The sequence below is a fragment of the Fukomys damarensis genome, unplaced genomic scaffold (genome assembly GCF_012274545.1).
Source record: "Fukomys damarensis isolate Sample0158 unplaced genomic scaffold, DMR_v1.0_HiC HiC_scaffold_5, whole genome shotgun sequence".
Taxonomy (NCBI): domain Eukaryota; kingdom Metazoa; phylum Chordata; class Mammalia; order Rodentia; family Bathyergidae; genus Fukomys; species Fukomys damarensis.
This window is the reverse complement of record NW_022900917.1, coordinates 75,662,990-75,683,197: the sequence shown is the minus strand read 5'-3', so window position 1 is coordinate 75,683,197 and position 20,208 is coordinate 75,662,990. Positions and strand designations below refer to the sequence as shown.

The 20,208-nt window shown below is 55.3% G+C and overlaps 1 protein-coding gene across 10 annotated transcripts in view; it reads left to right on the top strand.

Annotated features, from left to right (window-relative positions):
• St3gal1 (ST3 beta-galactoside alpha-2,3-sialyltransferase 1) overlaps positions 1-16,320 on the top strand; it is a 74,582-nt gene extending 58,262 nt beyond the window's left edge. For 6 of the 10 annotated variants that reach the window (XM_010629601.2, XM_019208235.2, XM_010629595.2 and 3 more), the window contains 6 exons: positions 6,649-7,438; positions 9,149-9,345; positions 10,807-10,986; positions 11,740-11,785; positions 12,372-12,491; positions 14,050-16,320. In XM_010629601.2, coding sequence (XP_010627903.1) covers positions 7,133-7,438; positions 9,149-9,345; positions 10,807-10,986; positions 11,740-11,785; positions 12,372-12,491; positions 14,050-14,223 — 1,023 coding nt within the window. In that variant the 5' untranslated portion in view covers positions 6,649-7,132 and the 3' untranslated portion in view covers positions 14,224-16,320. Of the gene's footprint in view, positions 1-596; positions 662-6,648; positions 7,439-9,148; positions 9,346-10,806; positions 10,987-11,739; positions 11,786-12,371; positions 12,492-14,049 lie in introns of all 10 variants that reach the window. The other 4 variants (XM_010629600.2, XM_010629597.3, XM_010629596.3 and 1 more) reach the window with 1 other exon arrangement.
• Positions 16,321-20,208: the final 3,888 nt, after the last annotated feature.

Below are 20,208 nucleotides of genomic sequence, written 5' to 3'. Positions count from 1 at the left end.
CTGGGAGGATCACCCCTGGAGGGATGCTGAATAGCACAGGGGAGCCTCTGGGCCTGCCCACGCCAGTGAGCATGGGCAACTGTACCTGCTGATAGGTGGGTGCCTGCAGCAGCTGGCGTGCACTTTGGCAGGATTCCAGAAAGAGTGGCCATACCAGGTGGGAGGGAAGGTGGGGCTCAGGATAGGCTGGCCAAGGGGCAGCAGCCTGGTTCCTGGAGGGGTGGGAGCAGGACTGCCTGAGTGTCACCTCCGGGGCACTGAACAAACTACCCAGCAACAATGCCCTTGGAGTTATGTAACAAATGGCACTGAGGGACCGCCTGGGCTGGCCAGCCTGCTGGCAGAATGCAGCCAATCAATGCCTCTGAGGTGAGGAACAGAGCAGAGCTTAGTGGAAGGGTTATTTGCAGAGTCATGACACGCTACAGTCCTGCGGTATGGAAACACTGGGAATGGTTCCAACCCTGGGCTACAGGGACAAGAGGAAAAGACTTGCTGGGACTCCAGACAAAGCCAGTGTAGAGACAAGGACCCTCTGGCAAGAGCAACACACCTCTAGCCCCTGGCTTCCCTCACCCAGTGCCTTTATTTCCCAGGCCAAAGCCAAGAGGAGGCCAGAACTCAGTTCTCTGGGCAGCCACACAGCAGTCTGTCACCTCAGGTAGGAGGAAGTCCCTGCCTCTCCCTGTTGCTCCATCCAAATGGGGAATGTAGTTTCCAGGCTCCCAGCCCCTGCATTACAGAGAAGGTAGGAGAATACCAACTCCAGTAGATAGTGACCAGCACTGGGACCATGTGGAAGCATGGAACAAGATGCCTAAAGGCCTCAGATCGACAGAGTTGGTCACCAGCAGTTTTGCCTTTGAATAGAAGTCTGGGTCATGAGTACTGTGGGTACCTCCCTGGCCCTGACCCCAGTCTTTAATTTTAACAACCAGTTCGCAGAGTTCTCAAAATGAGCCCCAGCGCATGATAGCCAGGGATCTGCCAGGATTAAGAGCACCAGTAGGAGGTTTGTCACCCAACCTCAGACACTGAGACCAGGAGTGCTCTGAATTGTAAGGAGATGGATGGGCACAGGAAGTAGGGGCTTTGGGGCAGTGCTGGTTCCATCTGCCCCAGCAAAGCTTCTGAGCAGAAGCCTGCAGGTCTGACTCACTGGTCTATGGTTTCTCACTAGGCTAATTCTCCTGCTGAGGGATTAAAGCCAAGGTCAGACACACCCCTGCATAATAACAGGAAGGCCAGGGGGAATCTTCCCAGCATACAGTTTCCAGGCCAGGCTCTTCCTGGAAATCCATGTGTGGCCCAGTGCAGACAGGTAGGGTGCAGAAAAGGAAGGGAGGAAGGAAAGAAAGAGGGAGGGAGGCAACCAGACATGGAGCCCAGTCCTGGGAAAACCATTCTATGTGATACGAAAGACCCCAGTCCAAGTCCAGCCTGCATTTCCTGGTTGTATGTACTCTGAACCTCAGCTTCCTATCTGTGAATTGGTGTGAAGGTAACCTCCGTGTGCTGAGCACTATTAATGGCAAGCACTGCTGCACTTAATCCATGTGCATCCTTTTGAAGAGATGACACCACGGTATCCCTGCCTTGGGGCAAAGACCAGTGATACAGATCAGCTAACTCAGAGCCCCTCAACTAGGAAGCAGCCGGCTCAGCATTCACACCCAGGACCAGCTAACCCCAAAGCCTGAACTCTGTCCCCACCCAGTGCACAAGGGGTGCTTAAATCAGTGACAGCTGTGACCATGAGTTGCAAAAGACAGGATGTCCCTCATCCATCACCGGCAGCTTTCCATGGGGCGGTGTAAAGCTTGGAGGCACCAAGGGCAGTGTGCCCTAGTCCCGAGGAGATGGAGCAGGGGACTCAGTGAGCAGGCACTGGCACAGCGGAAGCAGTGTAGACGCTTTGAGGAAGTACTCTTGAGGAGAAGGCGAGTTTAGAGGCTCACAAGAGCTAGCCCAGAGCTCAAGCCCCCATCCCAGTCCCAACCACATCCTGACTTGAGGCATGGATGCTGCCGAGCCCTCAGGTTCAGAGACCCCTGGGAACCTGATCTCTCTCCTCCTCTCCCCAAGAGTGTTAGGACCCCTACCCTGTAGTCCTAGAGGTCCTGGCCACTAAAGTGGAAAGCAGCAAAGGCTCAGCCCACCCGTGCCTTGAGGAGCTAGGCAAGTAGTACAGCCAGTGAGAACTAACTTGCTTACCTTGCCTTCTGTGTGTTCTGTGATGCCTGACTTCATTTGGCCTAAGTAACCCTGCCAGGGCTCTGATGAAAACCGGAAGTTCAGGGAGGAGGAACAAAGAACTCCTGTGTGGTACATTGGCTGTGCCCGGGACCTGGGCCATTCTGTGCAGTCCTTCTTCCTATGCAACCTTGTGCGTGAGTGAACCACACTTGCTGATTCTAGAACCGAGGGTCAGAGAGGGGATGCGCTGGCCCCTCACACAGAGGAACAGGAAGAAAGGGTTTGAATCCTAATCTTTCTGACATTTTTTTATTCCAACAACTGTCATCCAAGAAAGATCCATGGGTCCTCAGGTGGATTCCAGGTGTCTGTTGACCAGGATGTGGAGAGCAGTTGGGGAAAGAGCTGTTCTTTGTGAGCAGCTCCGGCAGTCTTCTGTGTGAGAAACCCGTGCCAGCCAGGTCTTACTCGTGCCACCCTGCCCTTTCATGTGAAGCCAGCCAGTACTCTTAAAGGCCAACAGCAAGATTTCCAGAAGGGCTGGCCAAGAAGTCAGGGGCTGTGTGTCCAGAGCTGATGTGTTCAGAGGATCTCCTGACAAACATGGGCTGGGCCTCCAGGGCAGGGAGAGGAGGCCCACCAGGGCCGATGTGGCCACTCTGCAGCCCATTTTCCTGCCCCTCCAACCACATAGGTCCACACTTGAAGGCAGGAGATAGGCGCCAGCCCTTCTGGGGCCCTCTGGCCCTCTCCTGTGAATTTGCCAGGTCCCTGACATGCATGGGGCACCACTGCAGGTCCCAGAGACACAGAAGGACAAAGCAAGGATACTGTGGCCTCCACATGTAACTATGGCAGATGCTGCACAGGAGAATCCCCCCCCTCCAAGGCCCCTAGATGCTGGAAATACAGAAATCCTGCTTTGTGCAGGTGAGGAGAGCAGTCCAGGAACCCAGGACTGGAGGGGTAAAGATCCCAGAGGGAAGGGAGAGGAACTGGGGTGAGCCCACCAGTCCCCACTGCCTTTCCTCAGGAGACACTGCAGATTTGTAGGAGGCCAGAGGGTAGGAAAAAAAGAGTCCAGCGACTCCGAGAGTGACAGTCTTGCGAGGCTGGGGAAGAGAACAGAAAGATGGATGTAGATGTGGATTGAGTGTGCAGATGAGTTCAGGACAAGTCACCAACCCAAAGGAAACTGCAGAGGAAAGAACTCGTGTTCTGTGCCATTCTTTTCTTTTAAGCCTTTGCCAGTGTTTAGGTTGCACTGGGGCCAGACTTTCAGAAACCAAACAGGAAGCAGCAGCTGAGAAGCTGAAACATGAAACTAAGCTGATGGCCATGGCATAGTGCAAGCAACAGGCCCTGGAGAGGCAAGGCACCAGGCTGGCCTTCGAGAGGATTGCTTGTTCTTTGAGAGACTGGCCCCAGGGGTCAGGGCCAGCCAGAAATGGGCAGTGTGACCTTGGAGACGCTGCTCACCTGCTCTGGCTGTTTCCCACTGCAGGGAGACGAGCCTGATGGCTATCCAACTTGCCTTGGAAGATCACAGTGGTTAGTTGTAGTAGAAGCATCAGCAGCCTGCTCTACTCACCGGGCCAGTTCACCAGGGACCATGGCACCGAGAGCTATGCGAAGAGCTGGGGACATCCTACTTGGGTTACCTGTACACAGCCAGCATCTGTCCCTTACTTTCCAAGTCTTCAAAAGAGCTGGCCTTGGTCACTGCTGTGCTGGGGTCTCCATCTTGTGCACAGCTTCAGTGCTTCTCGCACTGCTCCCAGCATGTGGCCTGCTGATGACAGCCACTCTGCAGCAAGAACCACTCAGAAACTGTCTCCCTCTTTGCCTCCTCTGTGTCAGGATGCACCGCCTCCACCTCATGTGGGGACCCATGGTGAGGTGGCCTGGGTTCCATTTCTGGGAGCTAGGGCTGGCCATGCCTGGGTCTTCTGCAGATTCCTTGGCAGTTGAGAGAGCTCGGGAGTTTATGGGGGTCCCGCAGTCTTCTTTTCCTCCCGGAGGCCTGAGAAGAGGTGGGGAGAGCTTGCTTTCCCATTGCACTTTTCCCTCCTCCCCCCGGGGATTTATGGATGTGCAGAACAATGCCAGCCTAGAAGTGCTGGTAAGTGGGATCCACATGAGTGTCCGTCCTTGGGCTCCAGAGATGCTGCCACCAGGATGCAGGGGGAAAGAGGCTGCCACAGAGCCCTCAACTTTGACCTCTACCCCTAGTACTCACCCCACCTTCGCATCAGCCTAGAGAAGCCCTACCTCCCACCAAGCCAGGGCACCATAGGACCAGAGTCTGCCTTGACCCTGCGCTCAGCATTCAGCCTGGGAAGGGAGCTCGCTCGTTTCCACGTTGGCCTGGCCCTGCTCATTGTAAACACAGACATCGTGAACCTAGGCCATCCTGTGCGCAGATCCTCCCATGATTTCTTCCTTTGCTTGAGTTTTAGTGCCAGTGGAGTTTTTCTTCCTTTTGTTTTTTTCTCCCTTTTTTCTTAGTATGTTTGTGACGCATAATAAATACAGTCCTGAATATATATATTCGCATCCTGATATCTCAGTCCTTTTCACTTCCCCTTCCCCTGCCATGCTTCCTGTCTCCATCTTCCCTGTCCCCTTCCCATCTGTACATGGTCTACCTCCCTGTTTCCATAATCTATTTTTTATTTTGTTCCTCAATTGTATATACTTTGGCTTCTCAGGTGAGAGAAACCATGTGATATTTAACCTTCTGTGTCTGATTTATTTTAAGAGAAATCTTGGCCTCCACTGTAGTTTCCACAGCCTGACCCTCTCCCGCCAGCCGCACGTCTGGCTCTGCTCTCATCCACTCCCAATCCTGTCCCTGCCACCACACCAGCCTCCCTTCTCCCAAAGCACTGGGGCCTGCGGATGCCCCAGAAGCTCTCACCTAGAGCTTCTCGCCATCCCAGACACCAACTCAGCTGAGTGCCTGGAGCAGCAGTGGGACCAGCAAATCAGCAGGGAATAAATTGAAGCATAGGGGACCTTGATGGGCTGATAGCCTGAACCATGACCAGAAGCAATGGTCCAGAGGCCAGGTCCCACAGTGAAGGGAAGGGACAGCCTGGTGAGAATGAAAATTTTCTGGCCCTGGGGTCTTGCCTTCTTGCTCAGATTTGCCTCTGAACTGCAGGACTGGTATGCATTTCTCTTCCTTTCTGCTTGCTGGCTGCCAGGAACTTCACTAGCGCCATGCCATGGGGTGGGTTCCAAGCGAGGTGAGACAGCTTCTATCCTCAGGGAGCTCCAGCCTGGGGAGGGGAGGGGAGTAAACAGGGCAGGCAGAAGAGCTAGGCCCAGGGCCTGGGGAGCCAGGGAGGCCCCAGGAGCAGTGCCAGCTGAGCTCTGCAGAATGAGTAAGAGCCGCACCAGGTGGATGGTTTTTCTTGACCAAGCCCGGAGGCAGGAACAGCTGCCACCTGTGGGTCAGTCATGTTGTCTCAACTTGCAAACCCTGTGCTGTGCACAGTAAAGCAGGTGGGCTGTGTAACTGAGTAGTAGAGGTACAGGGTGAGTGGAATCAGGCCTCCTTTCCACTTCCCTGGGCCTCGCACAGCACCACCGCCTCCCTGCAGGGCTTCCACTGCAACCACTCTTCAAATCTTTAAACGTTAGCTACTTTGTGTGTGTGTGTGTGTGTGTGTGTGTGTGTGTGTGTGTGGTACTGGGGATCAAACTCAGGTCCTTGTGCTTGCAAGGCAGGCAGCGACACCACTGAGCTAAATCCCCGGCCCCACAGCTACTTTTCTTTAGCAATAACTAACTTCTCCAGACTTCTCCAAACTTCTTCCGCTGCACACAAGGGCCAACACCCCTTCCTCTCCTCAATCCAAAGCCCAGACAGAACATGCAGGGGGCTGGAACCCAGCGTCCTCTCCACAGAGGAAAATGAGCTGAAGGTAGCTAGAAACGGTAAAGCCGGTGTAGAGATCTGCGTTGTCTCCCCGCATTCTCCTCCCCTCGGTTCCTTAGTGAAAAAGCCCCCCACCCACCTGTACACAGGGAGGTGCTGATTGGAGACTCAGGCCCCTCCATCTCCTCAGAAGTGGAGGATTCTGATTTGTTCTCACTCTTGCTGTTTGGTAAAATTGAGAGTCCAGAGGAACTGAAGGAGCCAGAGAGGCAAGTGAGCCCTGCATCCTAAATCCTTGCCAGGCTGGACTCAGAGAGGCCACCCGGTCACACGCTGGTGTGGAATGTGTGGCCATGCTGGGTTCTGGCTGTGGACACATGGATGGGGTGTGTGCTTAGCAACCTCCCGCACACATACAAGCATGTGCACCCACACACCAAGCTCTCCTGGGTCCTGCAGGGGTGGCCTCACTGAGGGAGAGACCATGGAAGGCATGGGTGGAGGTGTGGAAAGAGAAACATTTTTATAACCTTGTTATCTTTCTGTCTTCCTCCTTTTCTGTGCAGATGACAGCCTGTGTGCCTTCATCAAGAAGCCACTTAACTGCCACCTGCCTGGTGACAGCAGAGAAGAGTCAAGCGTCTAATTAAGGGTCCTCCGCACCACACGTTCCAGAGGGGGGGGTCACCAAGGTGGCCCTGCACCTTGTGCCAAGGCCTTGCTTCCAAGTCCTCACCCCGAGGGTCCCCAGACTGAATAGGACAGGAAATCACTGTTATTATGTTTAATTAGAGCTTCAGCTAGACACGTCACCACCAGCCCTTGCAGGGCCGTGGCAGAACAGGCTGCCTTACACCCCAGAAGACAAGCCTGGCACACACGGGTGGCTGTGTGTGCCACCCACGGACATCGCAAACACAAGGCTGGCCGCCTGTCCATGGGAAGGAGACCTTCCTGGGGATCCTCTGGCCCCTCCAGCCGAGCCTGCAGCCTTGGGATTTCCTCTGTGTCTCAGCTCAGCGAGGTGGGGGTCCCCAGCTGGGAGCAAAGATGATGACCACACAGAAGAAGACCCTCAAAGTGCTCACCTTCCTGGTGCTCTTTGTCTTCCTCACCTCCTTTGTCCTGAACTATTCGCACACCATGGTGCCCGCTGCCTGGTTCCCCAAGCAGATGGTCCTCGAGCTATCACTGAACCTCCGGAAGCTGATCAAGTCCCGGCCCTGCACCTGCACGCACTGCATCAGCCAGCGCAAGGTCTCCGCTTGGTTCGACGAGCGTTTCAACCAGACCCTGCAGCCGCTGCTGACAGCCCACAATGCAGTCCTGGAGGAGAACACCTACCAGTGGTGGCTGGTGAGGCCTGCAGCCCAGGGCGGGGCTTGGGGGGGCAGGGGTGCCAGGGCCAAATGCCAGGCATTTGGCAGCTTTCAGAGACTCGTGAATTCCTTCACTCAACAACTGGCTATTGAGCATCTATTATGTGTAAGTCTGAGTAAGCAGTACCATAAGCAGTGGCCGGGAACTGGGTGGCTTAAAACAACAGGTGTATTCATCCCTCACACTTGTAGACACTGGAAATACAAAAGGAAAGTGGGGAAAGAGTCAGTTCCCAGTGGCTGCCTCCTCTGCATGCCTTCTCCCCTGTGTCCTTGTGTCGCCAACCTCCCCCTCCTCTTATGAGGACACCTGTTGTGGGACTAGGGCCCACCCTGAATTGTGACCTAGATACCTTTAGCAGCCTCCTCTGCTGGGGCCCTTTCTCTGGGGAAGGCCATGTTCTCAACTTCTAGCAATGGCTTCTAGACACCTAGTCCAGGCATCAAATTTCAAGAAAGATTATTCTCGTGGAATCTTTGCCACTTCATCCTCTCTCAGCCACCCCATCCCTGGGGCTGAGGGAGCTGATGGGAATCACCCTATAGTCCACCTCCTCTGACTTCCAATGCTTAGGAGTCCAAGAGCTGGAGGCATTGGCTGTGTTCTGGGAGAACCTTGAGGTGGGGTCCCGAAAGCCTGGGTTCAGATCCTGGTCCGCAGCTGGGCCAAGTCTAGGAACCTAGCTGCCCTGCTGAAATGAAAAGTGGACCCTTTCAGAGTCTGCCAGAGCTCACCGTGGTTGAGGAAGAGTGTGCACTCACAGGGCCACCATGCAACCTGGCCAGAGTCTCCTGGGAACACTGGGCAGACTGGTATTGCAGGGCAGTGGCCAACAGGGTGACCCACATGTCCAGGTTTTGGCCCTGACACTCCTGCTTCCAGGGGACCCCTCGGTCTCCAGCAAGCAGGACGCCTGGGGGCCAGGCAGGGAGTTCTGGGGTCACTGACTTTGGGCTGCACCTTTGAAGATGCAAAGCATCTGCCAGGGATCTCTGTGCATCCGGAGAACGGCTGATGCTTTGACCGGAGTTCAGTGATCCTGGGCTGCTGAAAAGCAGAAGGTGAGAGTGCTAGAGGTGGAGGTAGGGACAGGGATCCTGCTGCTGTCAGTGAGAGGCAGGGCCTAGCCAGAGATGAACACTGCACCCACCCCTGCTGTTCTTGTCCAGATAGGAGCAGTGGCGTGCAGCCTGGGTTTGCAGGACCCAGGGAGCATAGTGGGAGCGAGATGGCTCCCCAAGGTTATGGCTGTGACCCTGAGGGTTGGAGGGCCTTTCAGAGGGAAACTCGGGGAGGAGCAGGCCAGATGTGAGGGCCCCGTGAAGCCACAGGTGGAGTGAAGGTCGGCTGGGTCCCTCCCCGTGCTCCACCGGCCCAACTTGTATGAGCCCGTGTTCATTTCTCAAGGGGCTTGTGCAGACATCTGCTCAGCGGACATTTGCAGAATGGACAAGTGAGCCTTTCCTTTCTTTTTCCCGAGCAGCCCTTGGGGTCCCTGGTGGGCAGGTGGGGCAGCCGTGACAGGGCCCTGTTCCCTGTACCCAGGGTCCTACAGGGAAGGGAATGTGTGAGGCCGCAGAAGCCATAGTGTAGGAGTGTTGGCCGCTGGTGGCCAGGAGGTGGAGCCCATCTGCTGAGGCAGCAGCCCCCACAGGCTGACCCATCTCGCTCTGCCCTGTGCTACAGAGGCTGCAGAGGGAGAAGAAGCCCAGCAATCTGAGCGATGCTGTCAAGGAGCTGTTCAGCGTGGTGCCTGGGAACGTGGATCCCATGCTGCACAAGAGGTCCGTGGGCTGCCGGCGCTGCGCCGTGGTGGGCAACTCAGGCAACCTGCGGGAGTCCCTGTACGGAGCTGACATAGACAGCCATGACTTTGTGCTCAGGTGAGTCTGCGCCCTCAGCCCAAGCCCACTCGCCGCACCAGGGGCCTGGGGAGCCATGGGGAGCACCCGGCTCGGGTCAGAAGGCCCAGCGTCCAGGTGTGGGCCCTGGACTTTCACAGGGACCCGGGCTTCTCACTGTGCCCTCTGGGACTCAGTTTCCCCATCTTCGCACCATGGGATGGGATGGGCTAGAAGGCCTCTCCGGATGCTGGCAGAAGCCCTCCCTAGGAGGTCCCCAGTGGACTGGGAGCTTGCGTGGGCAGCCCGGTGTGGGTAAGGTTGCTGGACTGCTTCTCCCTTTTGCCTCCCCTGCAGTCTGCAGTCCAGGCCACGACAGTGCCATGAGCTTTTCTGGCGAGGTGTGCTGTGCCCCCAAGTGACACAGACACCATAGGAAAGAGCCCAAGTCTCCCCTGGGTATCACACCATTCCCTCCCACCTGACTCACAAGGGCCCTAGACAGAGACATGGAACCCGGGCTGTCTTCTGTGACTTTGCTTGATGTGACAGAAAAATACAGTGGAAGGTGTTACAGTAAATGACACGTTGCCATTAATACCCCTTCAGAATACTTCCTTTCCCTTCCAAGACACTTCTCTCATCATTCTTGCCACTTTTGGAAGCAGTTCTGGAGGTCTTCCCTCGCAAGAGTCTGTAGGGGCTCTATCGTGGCCGCCTCAGTATCCTGGATCCATTCAAAACGTTTTCACCTTTTCGCGGCCATTTTAACTTTGCGGAGGAGCCAAAAGTTTCACATTTCCAGATCTGGAGAATAAGGTGGAGGAGGACACACTGTAATGGCTTTCGTTTGACAGAAATTGCCATAAATGTATGATCAGCAAGGTGTGATAAAAAATCATGATGAATGTTTAAATTTAAAAACTGATTATAGTAAAAGACCCATTGCTATTAATCCCTGTCAGAATACTCCCCTTGCTTTAAACACACTGCTCTCGTCTTTCTTGGCAATGTGACTTTACTGTAATAACTTGCTTTATATGTAAAGCAATCCTCCATCACTCCTTTTATCACGCAGTCATTCCTTGTTTCTCTGACATTATACACACAGCACCTGGCTTCTCAGTGTGCCCGTCCATGGTCAGGTTTGGGTCAGACAGACTCAGGTTCCAGGCTGGCACTTGGTAGCTCCATGGCCTACAACAACCTGTCTGAACCCAGGCTTCCCCAACCATTAGAAAAGATCCTAAATAGCTACCGCTGTGGTCCCATAAGGGAGGTAAAGAACTAACACACATCATGGGGAGTGTTCCTCTCACTTGAGATAGTGAAAAAAAAAAAACAACCCAGAGCCTTTGGCCTGTACCTTAACTTTCCCCACTATGGGGCATGGAGGGCTGAAGACAAAGCGGACCCCCCCAAAATCACCACCCCGCTGCAGCTCTCAACCCTGCACCTGTGACACCCAAGCCTAAGATGTATTTCACTGCCTTCTTTCCCCAGGATGAACAAGGCACCCACAGCGGGGTTTGAAGCTGACGTGGGGAGCAAGACCACGCACCATCTGGTGTACCCCGAGAGCTTCCGGGAGCTGGGGGAGAATGTCAGCATGGTCCTGGTCCCCTTCAAGACCATCGACCTGCAGTGGGTTGTCAGTGCCACCACCACTGGTACCATCTCCCAGTGAGTCTTCTCTCCTGGCCACCTCTGCCCTCGAACCCCTCAGGCTGTGCTGTCCTGGGCCCCAGCCCCACCTGATCTTCATGGGGACCAGGATCCCTCTCCTCCACCACATCTGTGAAGCTGTAGCCTTTACCACCCTCTCTTAAGGACTCCAAACAGACCCCAGAATTCGCTTCCCCAAATACCGCCTAGTTCACATATGCCTCTGAAATAACTTTTCTCTTTAAACTGGAAAGGGTCCTGAGCTGGCCTGAGAGACCAGTAGCTCCCTGGGAACCCCAGGCCCAGCCTGACAACTTGTCTAAGGTTGAGCTCAAGCCAGAGCTTGGTTAAGGTCTAGATCTGATCCCTGGGAGGAGTGGCTGCCAGGGCCAGCGTTTCACAGGCCTCCCGGTTCCAGGCCAGGCCTCCCAGGAGCTGGGGCTGGGACTGCATTCTGTTGGGCCTTCTGGGAGGGAAGTGAGGCAGGTACAGTGGGAGCAGCCCCGGCAGAAAGGACCTGGGCCAGGAACTGTGCTTGAAGCAGGCCCACCTCCCAGGACCTCTGGGAAAATGGGCTCAAACCATGGAGAGTGACAGAGTGAGTCCAGGCTGCCCTCTGGTGTCCATAGAGGGGCGGCGCAGAGGGGCCTGGCTGGATGGGGGGTGGGGTAGAGGAGCCCTAAGAGCAAGGATGGGGCCAGGCCCGAGAGGCCCTGCTCCCTCCCAGGGACCCCGCCCTACACTGACCACCTCCTCTTCCCTTGGCTGCAGCACCTACGTCCCGGTCCCCACGAAGATCAGAGTGAAGCAGGATAAGGTGAGCAGGGCTCTGCCAGGCAGGGTGTGGCCCCCATCTGGCTTCTCCCCTGAAGAGGTCACAGCAATGGGAATGGCCTTCACAGTGCAGAGGGCACTCGTCCTAGGTGGGGATCCTCAGGCCCGTCCCGGGCTGCTGCTCCCGCCCAGCAGCCCGATTTCCCTGAGCCCTGCGGGGACCGAGGGGAGGGAAGCCACGAGTGTCCGGCCATCTGGGGAACGGAAGTGATTCCCACCAGTAACCAGAGTCGGGCAGAGCAAATGGCTCTGTTTGTGCGTGCAGGTGTGTGAGCCAGGGTCCCACTGCCACCTCTCGTGGCTCCCCGGGTCTCACTTCCTGGCCCTCTTGGATTTTCATTTCAATGCCACCTGCTGAACCTTCTTGCCCAAGCTCCATGGCTGCTGTCCCAGGCTTCCCTGTCAGTCCTACCCTCTGGTTTGTGCTCTTGAGACTGCAGGCTGTGCTCCATCCTCCTCCAGCACTGAAGCCTACAGCCCAGGGGTGGTTTTCAGGCCTCTCTCGCTGTGTCCCTGTGGCCACGTCCTTGGCCAGCCAGGCTCAGCCAGAGCCCACCTTCTTTCCACAGATCCTCATCTACCACCCTGCCTTCATCAAGTACGTCTTCGACAACTGGCTGCAGGGCCACGGGCGGTACCCGTCCACCGGCATCCTCTCGGTCATCTTCTCCATGCATGTCTGTGATGAGGTACATACGCTCCACGAGGTGCAGACTGTCAGGGACCAGGGCTGGCCACTCTGCAGAAGCTTGGCCTCCTGATGCCCACCTCACGGGACCCTTCAGTGTTCTCTGAGAAAGTTCTTAGGTACCAGAGTCTGGCACGCTCTGGTCATTGCCCAAGGCAAACCAGGATGAGGGCTGGGGGAGCTCAGAGTCGGTAGCTCACTGAAGGACAAGCTTCAGCAGGGAGAGCCGTCCAGGGCTGTGCTCTGCTGTCTGAATGGCTGGATTCTGACACTGATGTGAGAGTCACCATGGGGCTGTGTTCAACACGCAGGCCGCAGCACAGCCCAGTCCCATGAGAGCTTCTGGAGGCAGGAACCGGGTGCTTGGGGATATTCTGCTACTTCCCAGTGATCTTGCCAAGTGGCTCCCCAGGCTGGGTGTCTGAGCAGAGGCCCAGGAACACGGGCCCCACTCTGATTCTTCTCCTTGGGCCTGATTTCAGGTGGACACTCAGATCCCTGCCCACACCCTGCCTGGCTCCTGGCCAGAACCTAGGACAAGGCCTGGGGACTGCAAGGCAGACCGCAGTCTCCCACCCAACCTTCCCAGCCCACTGGTCACTGATTCCTTGGGGTTCTGTCTCCATCCTATCCACCTGATGTCCAGGCAGGCACTTCCTAAGAAGCTGCATTTTCCACAGAGCTATCCCACAGAGCTATCCCCTGCCCCAGCTTTGTCCCCATCCCTCAGATATGTCCTCCAGGCCTCAACCCATGGCATTAGCTCGCCCTAAAGGCCACCACATGGCTCCTTCCTGGTCATTGTCTACTTACTGGAAGACCCAACTCTGATGACCATGGTGGAAAGCCTCCTCGGGTCCTCAGGGTTCAGAGCCCTGAATTTAGCCTGTTTCTCCAAGAATGACTTAGTCTTAAGTGGTAACTTCTTTCTGTTATAATACGCCACAAGGCCGAGGCCTGCCGTGGGTGTTTCTGATTCCCAGGCACTGCCTTGGTGATATCTGGGATGTCCACAGTGCCAGGCACACAGTCAGTGCTTAGTCAATTTGTCAGACATATGAAGGACACTGAGCTAGGTAGATGTTGCCCTCAAGGAAGGAAGAAAAGAATCAGTCCCTGTCACCTGCCTCTTGTGAATGTGCTTCTTGGTTCCACTTTCAAACAAGGACAGTGAGGCTGAGAAGTGGTTTGACACAAGCAGGGCCAGCCACATAAGGTGCCATTTGCCTGGCTCTGAAGCCCTCCATCCTCCCCAATGCCCTCCCGCCTCAGACCCCAGACATGGAGAAGAGCTTGCTGTTGCCTCACAAGAGGCCACCCCGCTGTGGGCCCAGACACCTGCAGTCCGCTCCTAAGTACCCATGGGCTGGCACTGAACTCGAGTTTGCTTGACTTGCTTTGGCTTCCCTGAACCCTGGGGATTCTGGGAAGCTGGAGAGGGGTTTTGTCCACAAGCTGGGTGTAGACCCTTCTGTAGGTTTCTGGGGTGCCCACCGTCTCCCTGTTCCAGGAGCTCCACTGTCTCTACCCTAGTGCTCACCTCTGCTTCGCCCCTGCAGGTGGACTTGTACGGCTTTGGGGCAGACAGCAAGGGGAACTGGCACCATTACTGGGAGAACAACCCTTCAGCGGGGGCTTTCCGAAAGACCGGAGTGCATGATGCAGACTTTGAGTCCAATGTGACAGCCACCCTGGCAGCCATCCACAAAATCCGGATCTTCCAGGGGAGATGATGCTCTGGAGGGTCGAGGGTGGACTGACCACATCACGCCTGGCGGTTTCCAGCCCCAGTCTCGCAGGAGCCGGAGCCTTCTGGGAGCTTCCAGAGCCAGCCTCTGGGGTGTGCCCAGGTGCAGCCGGAAGCCTCCTGCAACCCCGCTTCAGGCAGCAGTGACTCAGCAAAGTCACCCCACTCTGCCAGGGCTGCACAGCGAGTCCTGGGACCTAGGAGAGCTCGGCCCTCTGCTGTCCCAGTGCGGGGAAGGGAAGGCAATGTTAAAAAAAAAAACAAAAAAACAAAACTGTTATTTTATGAGGAAAGACAAATTCCCAGAGAGATGGGCAGAGCCAGCCACCACCACAAGGCCCAGTGCTGACTCTGAAACCCCCTCTCACCGGCACGTATGAGTGGCTGTTCCCTCCAGCACCGAGCCATGCCAGCCGCGAGGCACAAGGACAAGATGCTGCCGCCTTGTTTGCTTGAAGCCTGGCCGCTCTCTTCCTGGAGCTCACTGATGACGCTGCGACCGCCCCCAGAGGTCTCCTAGGAGGCTGGCTGCCTTTCCCACAGGAGCAGCTGCCTGCGCCCACGTGCGTTCTTTCTCATCAGTCGCGCGGGTCCAATTAGTGCAGAGAGCCGCTCCAACTACTTCATGTGCCTTTGTGCTTGAGTAAGAAGTGCATGCGTTGGCTGAAATGCAGCCGGAAACCCCAGCTCAAGGGAGGGTGCCCACCAGGGGGCGCCCTGCTGCTCTGGAAACCCTTTGTCAATTTCCTGAGCCAGTGCCTGAGTTGGAAGGAGGCTCCGATAACGCCTACGGGTGCACTGGTGTAGAGCACCCAGTGTACTCCCTGGACTTTCGGCTTTGGCGCCTGTGACCTTCCCTGGCCACGTAGAGCCTCACAGCCTGCACTTCCCCTGGTGCCCAAGCCCTGGGGTCAGGGTGGGGGGCTTCCAGGGAATGGTGACCAGCACATACCTCGTCTTCTCGCTCTCAGTCATTCTCCTCCTCCTCCACCTTCCTAATTATTTATTGATTTTGTAAAATGATTCAACTGACATGTGTGAGCTCTGGCTGTGCTGCTGCCCCTGGGTGTTTCCATCACGTTTCTGTTGAGTCTTCTCTCGAATCTGGGAGCAGGGAGCTTAAAGGAGGGCCTCTAGGACTCCTCCACTGGGGTGTGGCCCGTCCATGGCTAGGGTTGGTTCCCGGGTGAACCAGGAACCGTGCGGTGGACCCAGCCACCTCCCCTTGAACACAGCCTCCCTTCCTCCTCCTCTCTGGCTCCTAGTCTCCCATTCAGGCCACCTTACAACCAGGGGGTCCGAGCAAGGCGCCCAGGGACAGTGACTGTTGGCTGTAATCACTGACCCTCACTCAGAAAAGCCACTTCCTGTGGAGAACATTTCCCAGAGGCAGATGTTGGGTGAGGAGGCGGGACAGTTTCTGGATAGAGTAGGTGGGGTCCCCTCAGGTTCAGACCAGGAAGGCAGTGGACAGGAGCTGCGCTCAGGGCCTCATCTGAGAACCAACTGACCTGGGCCTGCACCATCCGCAGAAGTCCCTGGGAAGCATGGGACGAGCTCGCTTTCCCCATGAGCCTGGGCAGTGAGCGTCTGTCCTATAGCTTTCATCAGGTTCTCAGAGATTCAGAATCCAGAGGAGGGTTTTTGTTTGTTTGTTGTGTTTTTTGTTTCTGTTTATGGGACTCTAGCCTGATAAAGGCTGGTGAGTGGTAGAAGTCACAGTCAGGCATAAAGATGAGAGCTCAGCTCATGTGGATCCACTGCTGGGACCTGAGATGTACACATTTGGGCCCAGCCAGCAGTGCTCACCCTGAGCACCACCCTCACCCACTGAGTCTGTTCAGGGTGACTGCTTGCTTGGGTCTGCCGATTAAGAAATGGTCCTGGAAGTGACGCTGGGCCTGTGTCTGCACTGGAAGCTGCCTGCTACCGTGCCTGGCCTCCATCTGCCCCCTACTACCAGAGGATGCCCCCCCACCGCCCCGGGATCCCAAACAGCTCTTCATTTTACAGACTAGAAAAGAAAGGCCCAAAGAAGGGATGTGACTGACAAAAGTGACCAGTTATGACAGAGAGCACGCGGCAAAGAGCTAGAGCAAAACTGGGGTGGTATTAGCTCCATGCTTCAAATGCACAGTTTGGCTTTCCTGGCAAGGTCCCGCCCAGTCTCCGGAACGAACCTGGATGTAAATGTCTGCCCCCTCTTGGCCTCCCTTCTGCTCTGTCCTCAGCAGGCTCCTTGGTGCCATGCAGTGCCCAGGGGAGGAGATGTTTCTCTTCCCATATCCCAGCAAACATCTGCTTAGCGAGGTGTACTTAATCAAATAAAAGCTAGAATTAAATGTGCGATTAGTTTCAGCTCGGGTGAGAGTGACGGAGAATTGGAATGTGCTGGAGCCAGGAGACTGCCCTGGGCTAGGGCAGCGAGTTGAGGGGCCCCTGCTTGTCAGGCAGAGCTGAATCTGAAGCTTCGGGGCAGAAGCACTGAGGGGTCTCAGGAGATCTCAGAAGCATCTTGGCCCTCGGTCCCCCAGGGAGCCAGCAGGCAGTGTTTCTGCAGCTGGCACCATGGGCCCCTCCCTCCCTGGTCCTCACCCACTGTTAGGGGAGAAAGGAGGGCAGACTGGTAGCATTTTCTTCCCAGAGGGATCCAGGGCAGAAATAAAATTCTCGACTTCTAAAACTCTGGCTTTGTCAAGTGTGAGCCAACAATCCATGTGAGCCGAGCTTAGAAGGAGAAGTAGGATCCCAGACACCAGGATGTAGATTAGTGAGGTAGGAGAGAGACCAGTGAGGGCCAAGAGACCTGTTTCAGGTGTCTGTTTCAGGCACAGGGGAGACTGAGGAGCCCCACTAGAATCCCAATCTCCGCTGTGCCCCCACCAGGTGACCTGAGGGCCCATTCTACCTCGGCGTGAATCCTGAATCTGCTTCTAGATCAAAGGTGGAGAGAACCGCAGGGAACATTTAGAACTGAGATGATTGCCTCACCCCTTCTGAAAACTGGAAAAGTGGAAAAGATCTCTCTTCCCCTCCTGGGTGCTGATGGGAAATGCTTTCTCCTGGGAAGCCCAGTCCAGAGTGGCCACTGTCTGGGCAAGGAGGCTGAACAGCTGGGTGACCCCTGAAGCCAGCAACTGTCTTCATTCTCCAGAGAGCTCGGGGCACTACTGTGTCCACTGTGGACACCTGGTTTGCAGCAAACGTGGACATGTGGCTCAGGCTACCCCTCCCGTTGTGGTCCGGTGGCGTGTTCTTCCTGTGCCTAGGAAAGCCGGCTCAGGGAGGGAATGGCAGGGACAGGACAGGCAGGCAGTGTGGGGCAGGATGGTGGGAGTTAGAAACCTTCCTCCTTACTGCAGGGCATGGGAACCCACAGCAGTGAGTCCCCGTCAGCCTCCCCTCCTCCAGCCCACGAGGCCCCGTCTGGCCCCTTGCTTGCACCCAGGGGTCACAGCTCATCCCCCTGCCAGTCCTCAGGCCCCGGTGGCTTTAGCCCCAAGGTGCCCACCCCAGCGGGCTCAGGAGCCGCTGCTCTCCTTTCTGCATGACCACTTTAGTCCCTCACCAAATCCCTTTCCAAGCCAAAGTTCCTTGAGCACTTTTTCCTCTCTGCGATCTCTTTCTCTTGGCCATTGCTTTCTCTTCCTCTGTGCCTCACTCCGGGTTCATTTTGCAGCTGAGCGTTGATTGATCTGGATGGGCTTTAAATGATGCTAGCAAGTCTGCCTCCCGTAGCCCCTGCTCTGTTTTATTTATTGTTGAGTATTTCCAATGATCTGAATCAAAGTGAATAAAAGAAAGTTATTTTATCATTTGGTTATATTTTGTTGTTGTTGTTGTTTTGTTTTGTTTTTTTATATACCAGGCCCTGGGAGGTGCTGCCTGGTATATATTTCTATTCAGCTGAAGTTCTCAGTTTTCAGGAGCCAGATCTTCATCTCCAGGACCGTGGAGTTAGTGTCTGCCCCTAAAAAATGCCCAGAAAGGGACTTGGGTGACAGAAGTACATCAGCACCTCTCCACCTCAGCTTTGCTGTTCCCTGCTGTGTAATGTGTGTCACCCAATGTCTCTGGAACTCAGCTGCCACATCTGTCACCAGGGCCTGAGGAGACCAGGCACCGGTGCATGTGAGATCCAAAGCAGAAGGGTCCCCAGAGGCCTGATGAACACAGGCCAGCGGCTCTGAGCACTTGATGGGCCAGGGCCTAACCTAAGCCCAGGTGGTGTCTGTCATACACAGAGATGGCACATGGACACAAGTGTGATCTGGAGTAGCAGAAACAGGAGTTTTGGGGGTTTTGTTTTGTTTTTAATAGATCTAGAAGCTTAGTCTTGGGACTATTGTGATTTACATTTGCTATAAATGTTAAAGGTGCCCTCCCATTTTTGAGGCACTCTGCAGTTTGCACACCACTTCCTGGCACAATCCTGATTGTGCCAGTGGCTCTGTGGGGCTGGCAGGGGTGGAGGGCAGTGCTGGGGTCCAGGCTTCCAGCTCCCAGCACCTCTGGACACAGCCAGCAGCAGTTCGCTGAGCACGCTGGAGGCATCTGTCTCTGGAGACCTGAAGGCAGCGAGACAAGACAGTGCAGGTCCAGGCAGCCCAGGTCCGGCCTCACAACAGTGTAAATCTGAGCAAGTATCAGGTTCCCGCTGGGCCTGGCCTCGCTGGGATGAGTTCTGATGATGCAGATCTTCTCACGAACATGCATTGAGGGTAGCATCCCAGGGGGATTAGAAGAGGGCCTGGCCCACCCACCAGTGAAGATAGCTGTGATTTCACAGAGCACGGGAACCCAGGGGCTTCATCAAAGCTTCAGAATGGACAGCAGGGCTCCACGTTGCCCGGCTGCCTCCATTTCTGTGTATCCCTACCCCCATCCCGGCCCCCATGCTGCGGCCCTTCACGTTACCACGGCATCTTCTCCAAGTGGTTTCCTCAGTTCTCCTCCGCTCCCCCTTGCTTCTTTGTGCTCCTTCTACCAAAGCCCTGTTCAAAATCTACTCTTGACAAGAACAGCCCCCCCCCAAAGACCCAGCTTCCCCCCGACCTTCACTGCCGATTGCCGCCTATTACAGCTGCAGTGCGCACAGGTGGCCACAAGATAGCACCATACTAAAGTTCCCACTGCCCAGCTAAGGGCTGCCTGTGCACCTTGTCCCCTGCACATCACAATCTGGGCTCAGACTGGAGCCTTGGAAGGGAAGAGAAAGAGGCAGGAAGTGGCTGAGGACTTGAGTTAGTCACTTTCCTCATCAGTACAACAAAATGCCCAATACTCGCATCTTAGGAGAGGTTTTCTTGTCACCTTCTTAGTCTACAGTCTGTGGGTTCCAAGGCAGGACAGGTATGTTGGAAGGGCCTGGGAAGAGGAAAACTGCTCAAGCCATGGTGGCTGGAGGCAGAGAGGAGTGGAGAGGGAGCTGCCTTCCGAGTCCGAGCCCAGGAGACACACTCACCAGGTCCCACCTCCCCCACCCAGTGAGCACATGAGGCTCTCAGGGGCCATCCAGATGTAAACCTTAGCTGGTTCTCGAGACCTTGCTTCAGGACACTGCAGGCAGTGGCAATGACAAAGCCCTGCCACAGACCCAGAGCTTGCTGGGATTCGGCCCCGGGGTACCTGGGAAGGCCCTAGGGTAGGCCCTCAGGCTGTCCCAAATGTGCTCCATGATCCAACAAAGAGAGGAAGATCCTTTCTAAAGTAGGTGCTTCCGACTTGGTCATGATGGATGATCTTCTTAATAATCCTCTGTATTCTGTTTGCTAGTATCTTATTAAGGATTTTTGCATCTATATTCATTAAGGAGATTGGTCTGTAGTTCTCCTTTTTGGTTGTATCTTTCTCTGGTTTGGGAATCAGAGTGATACTTGCTTCCAGGAATGAATTTGGAAGTATAGCTTCTCTTTCAATTTCATTGAAAAGTTTGAAGAGTAATGGTAGTAGTTCTTCTCTAAATGTCTTG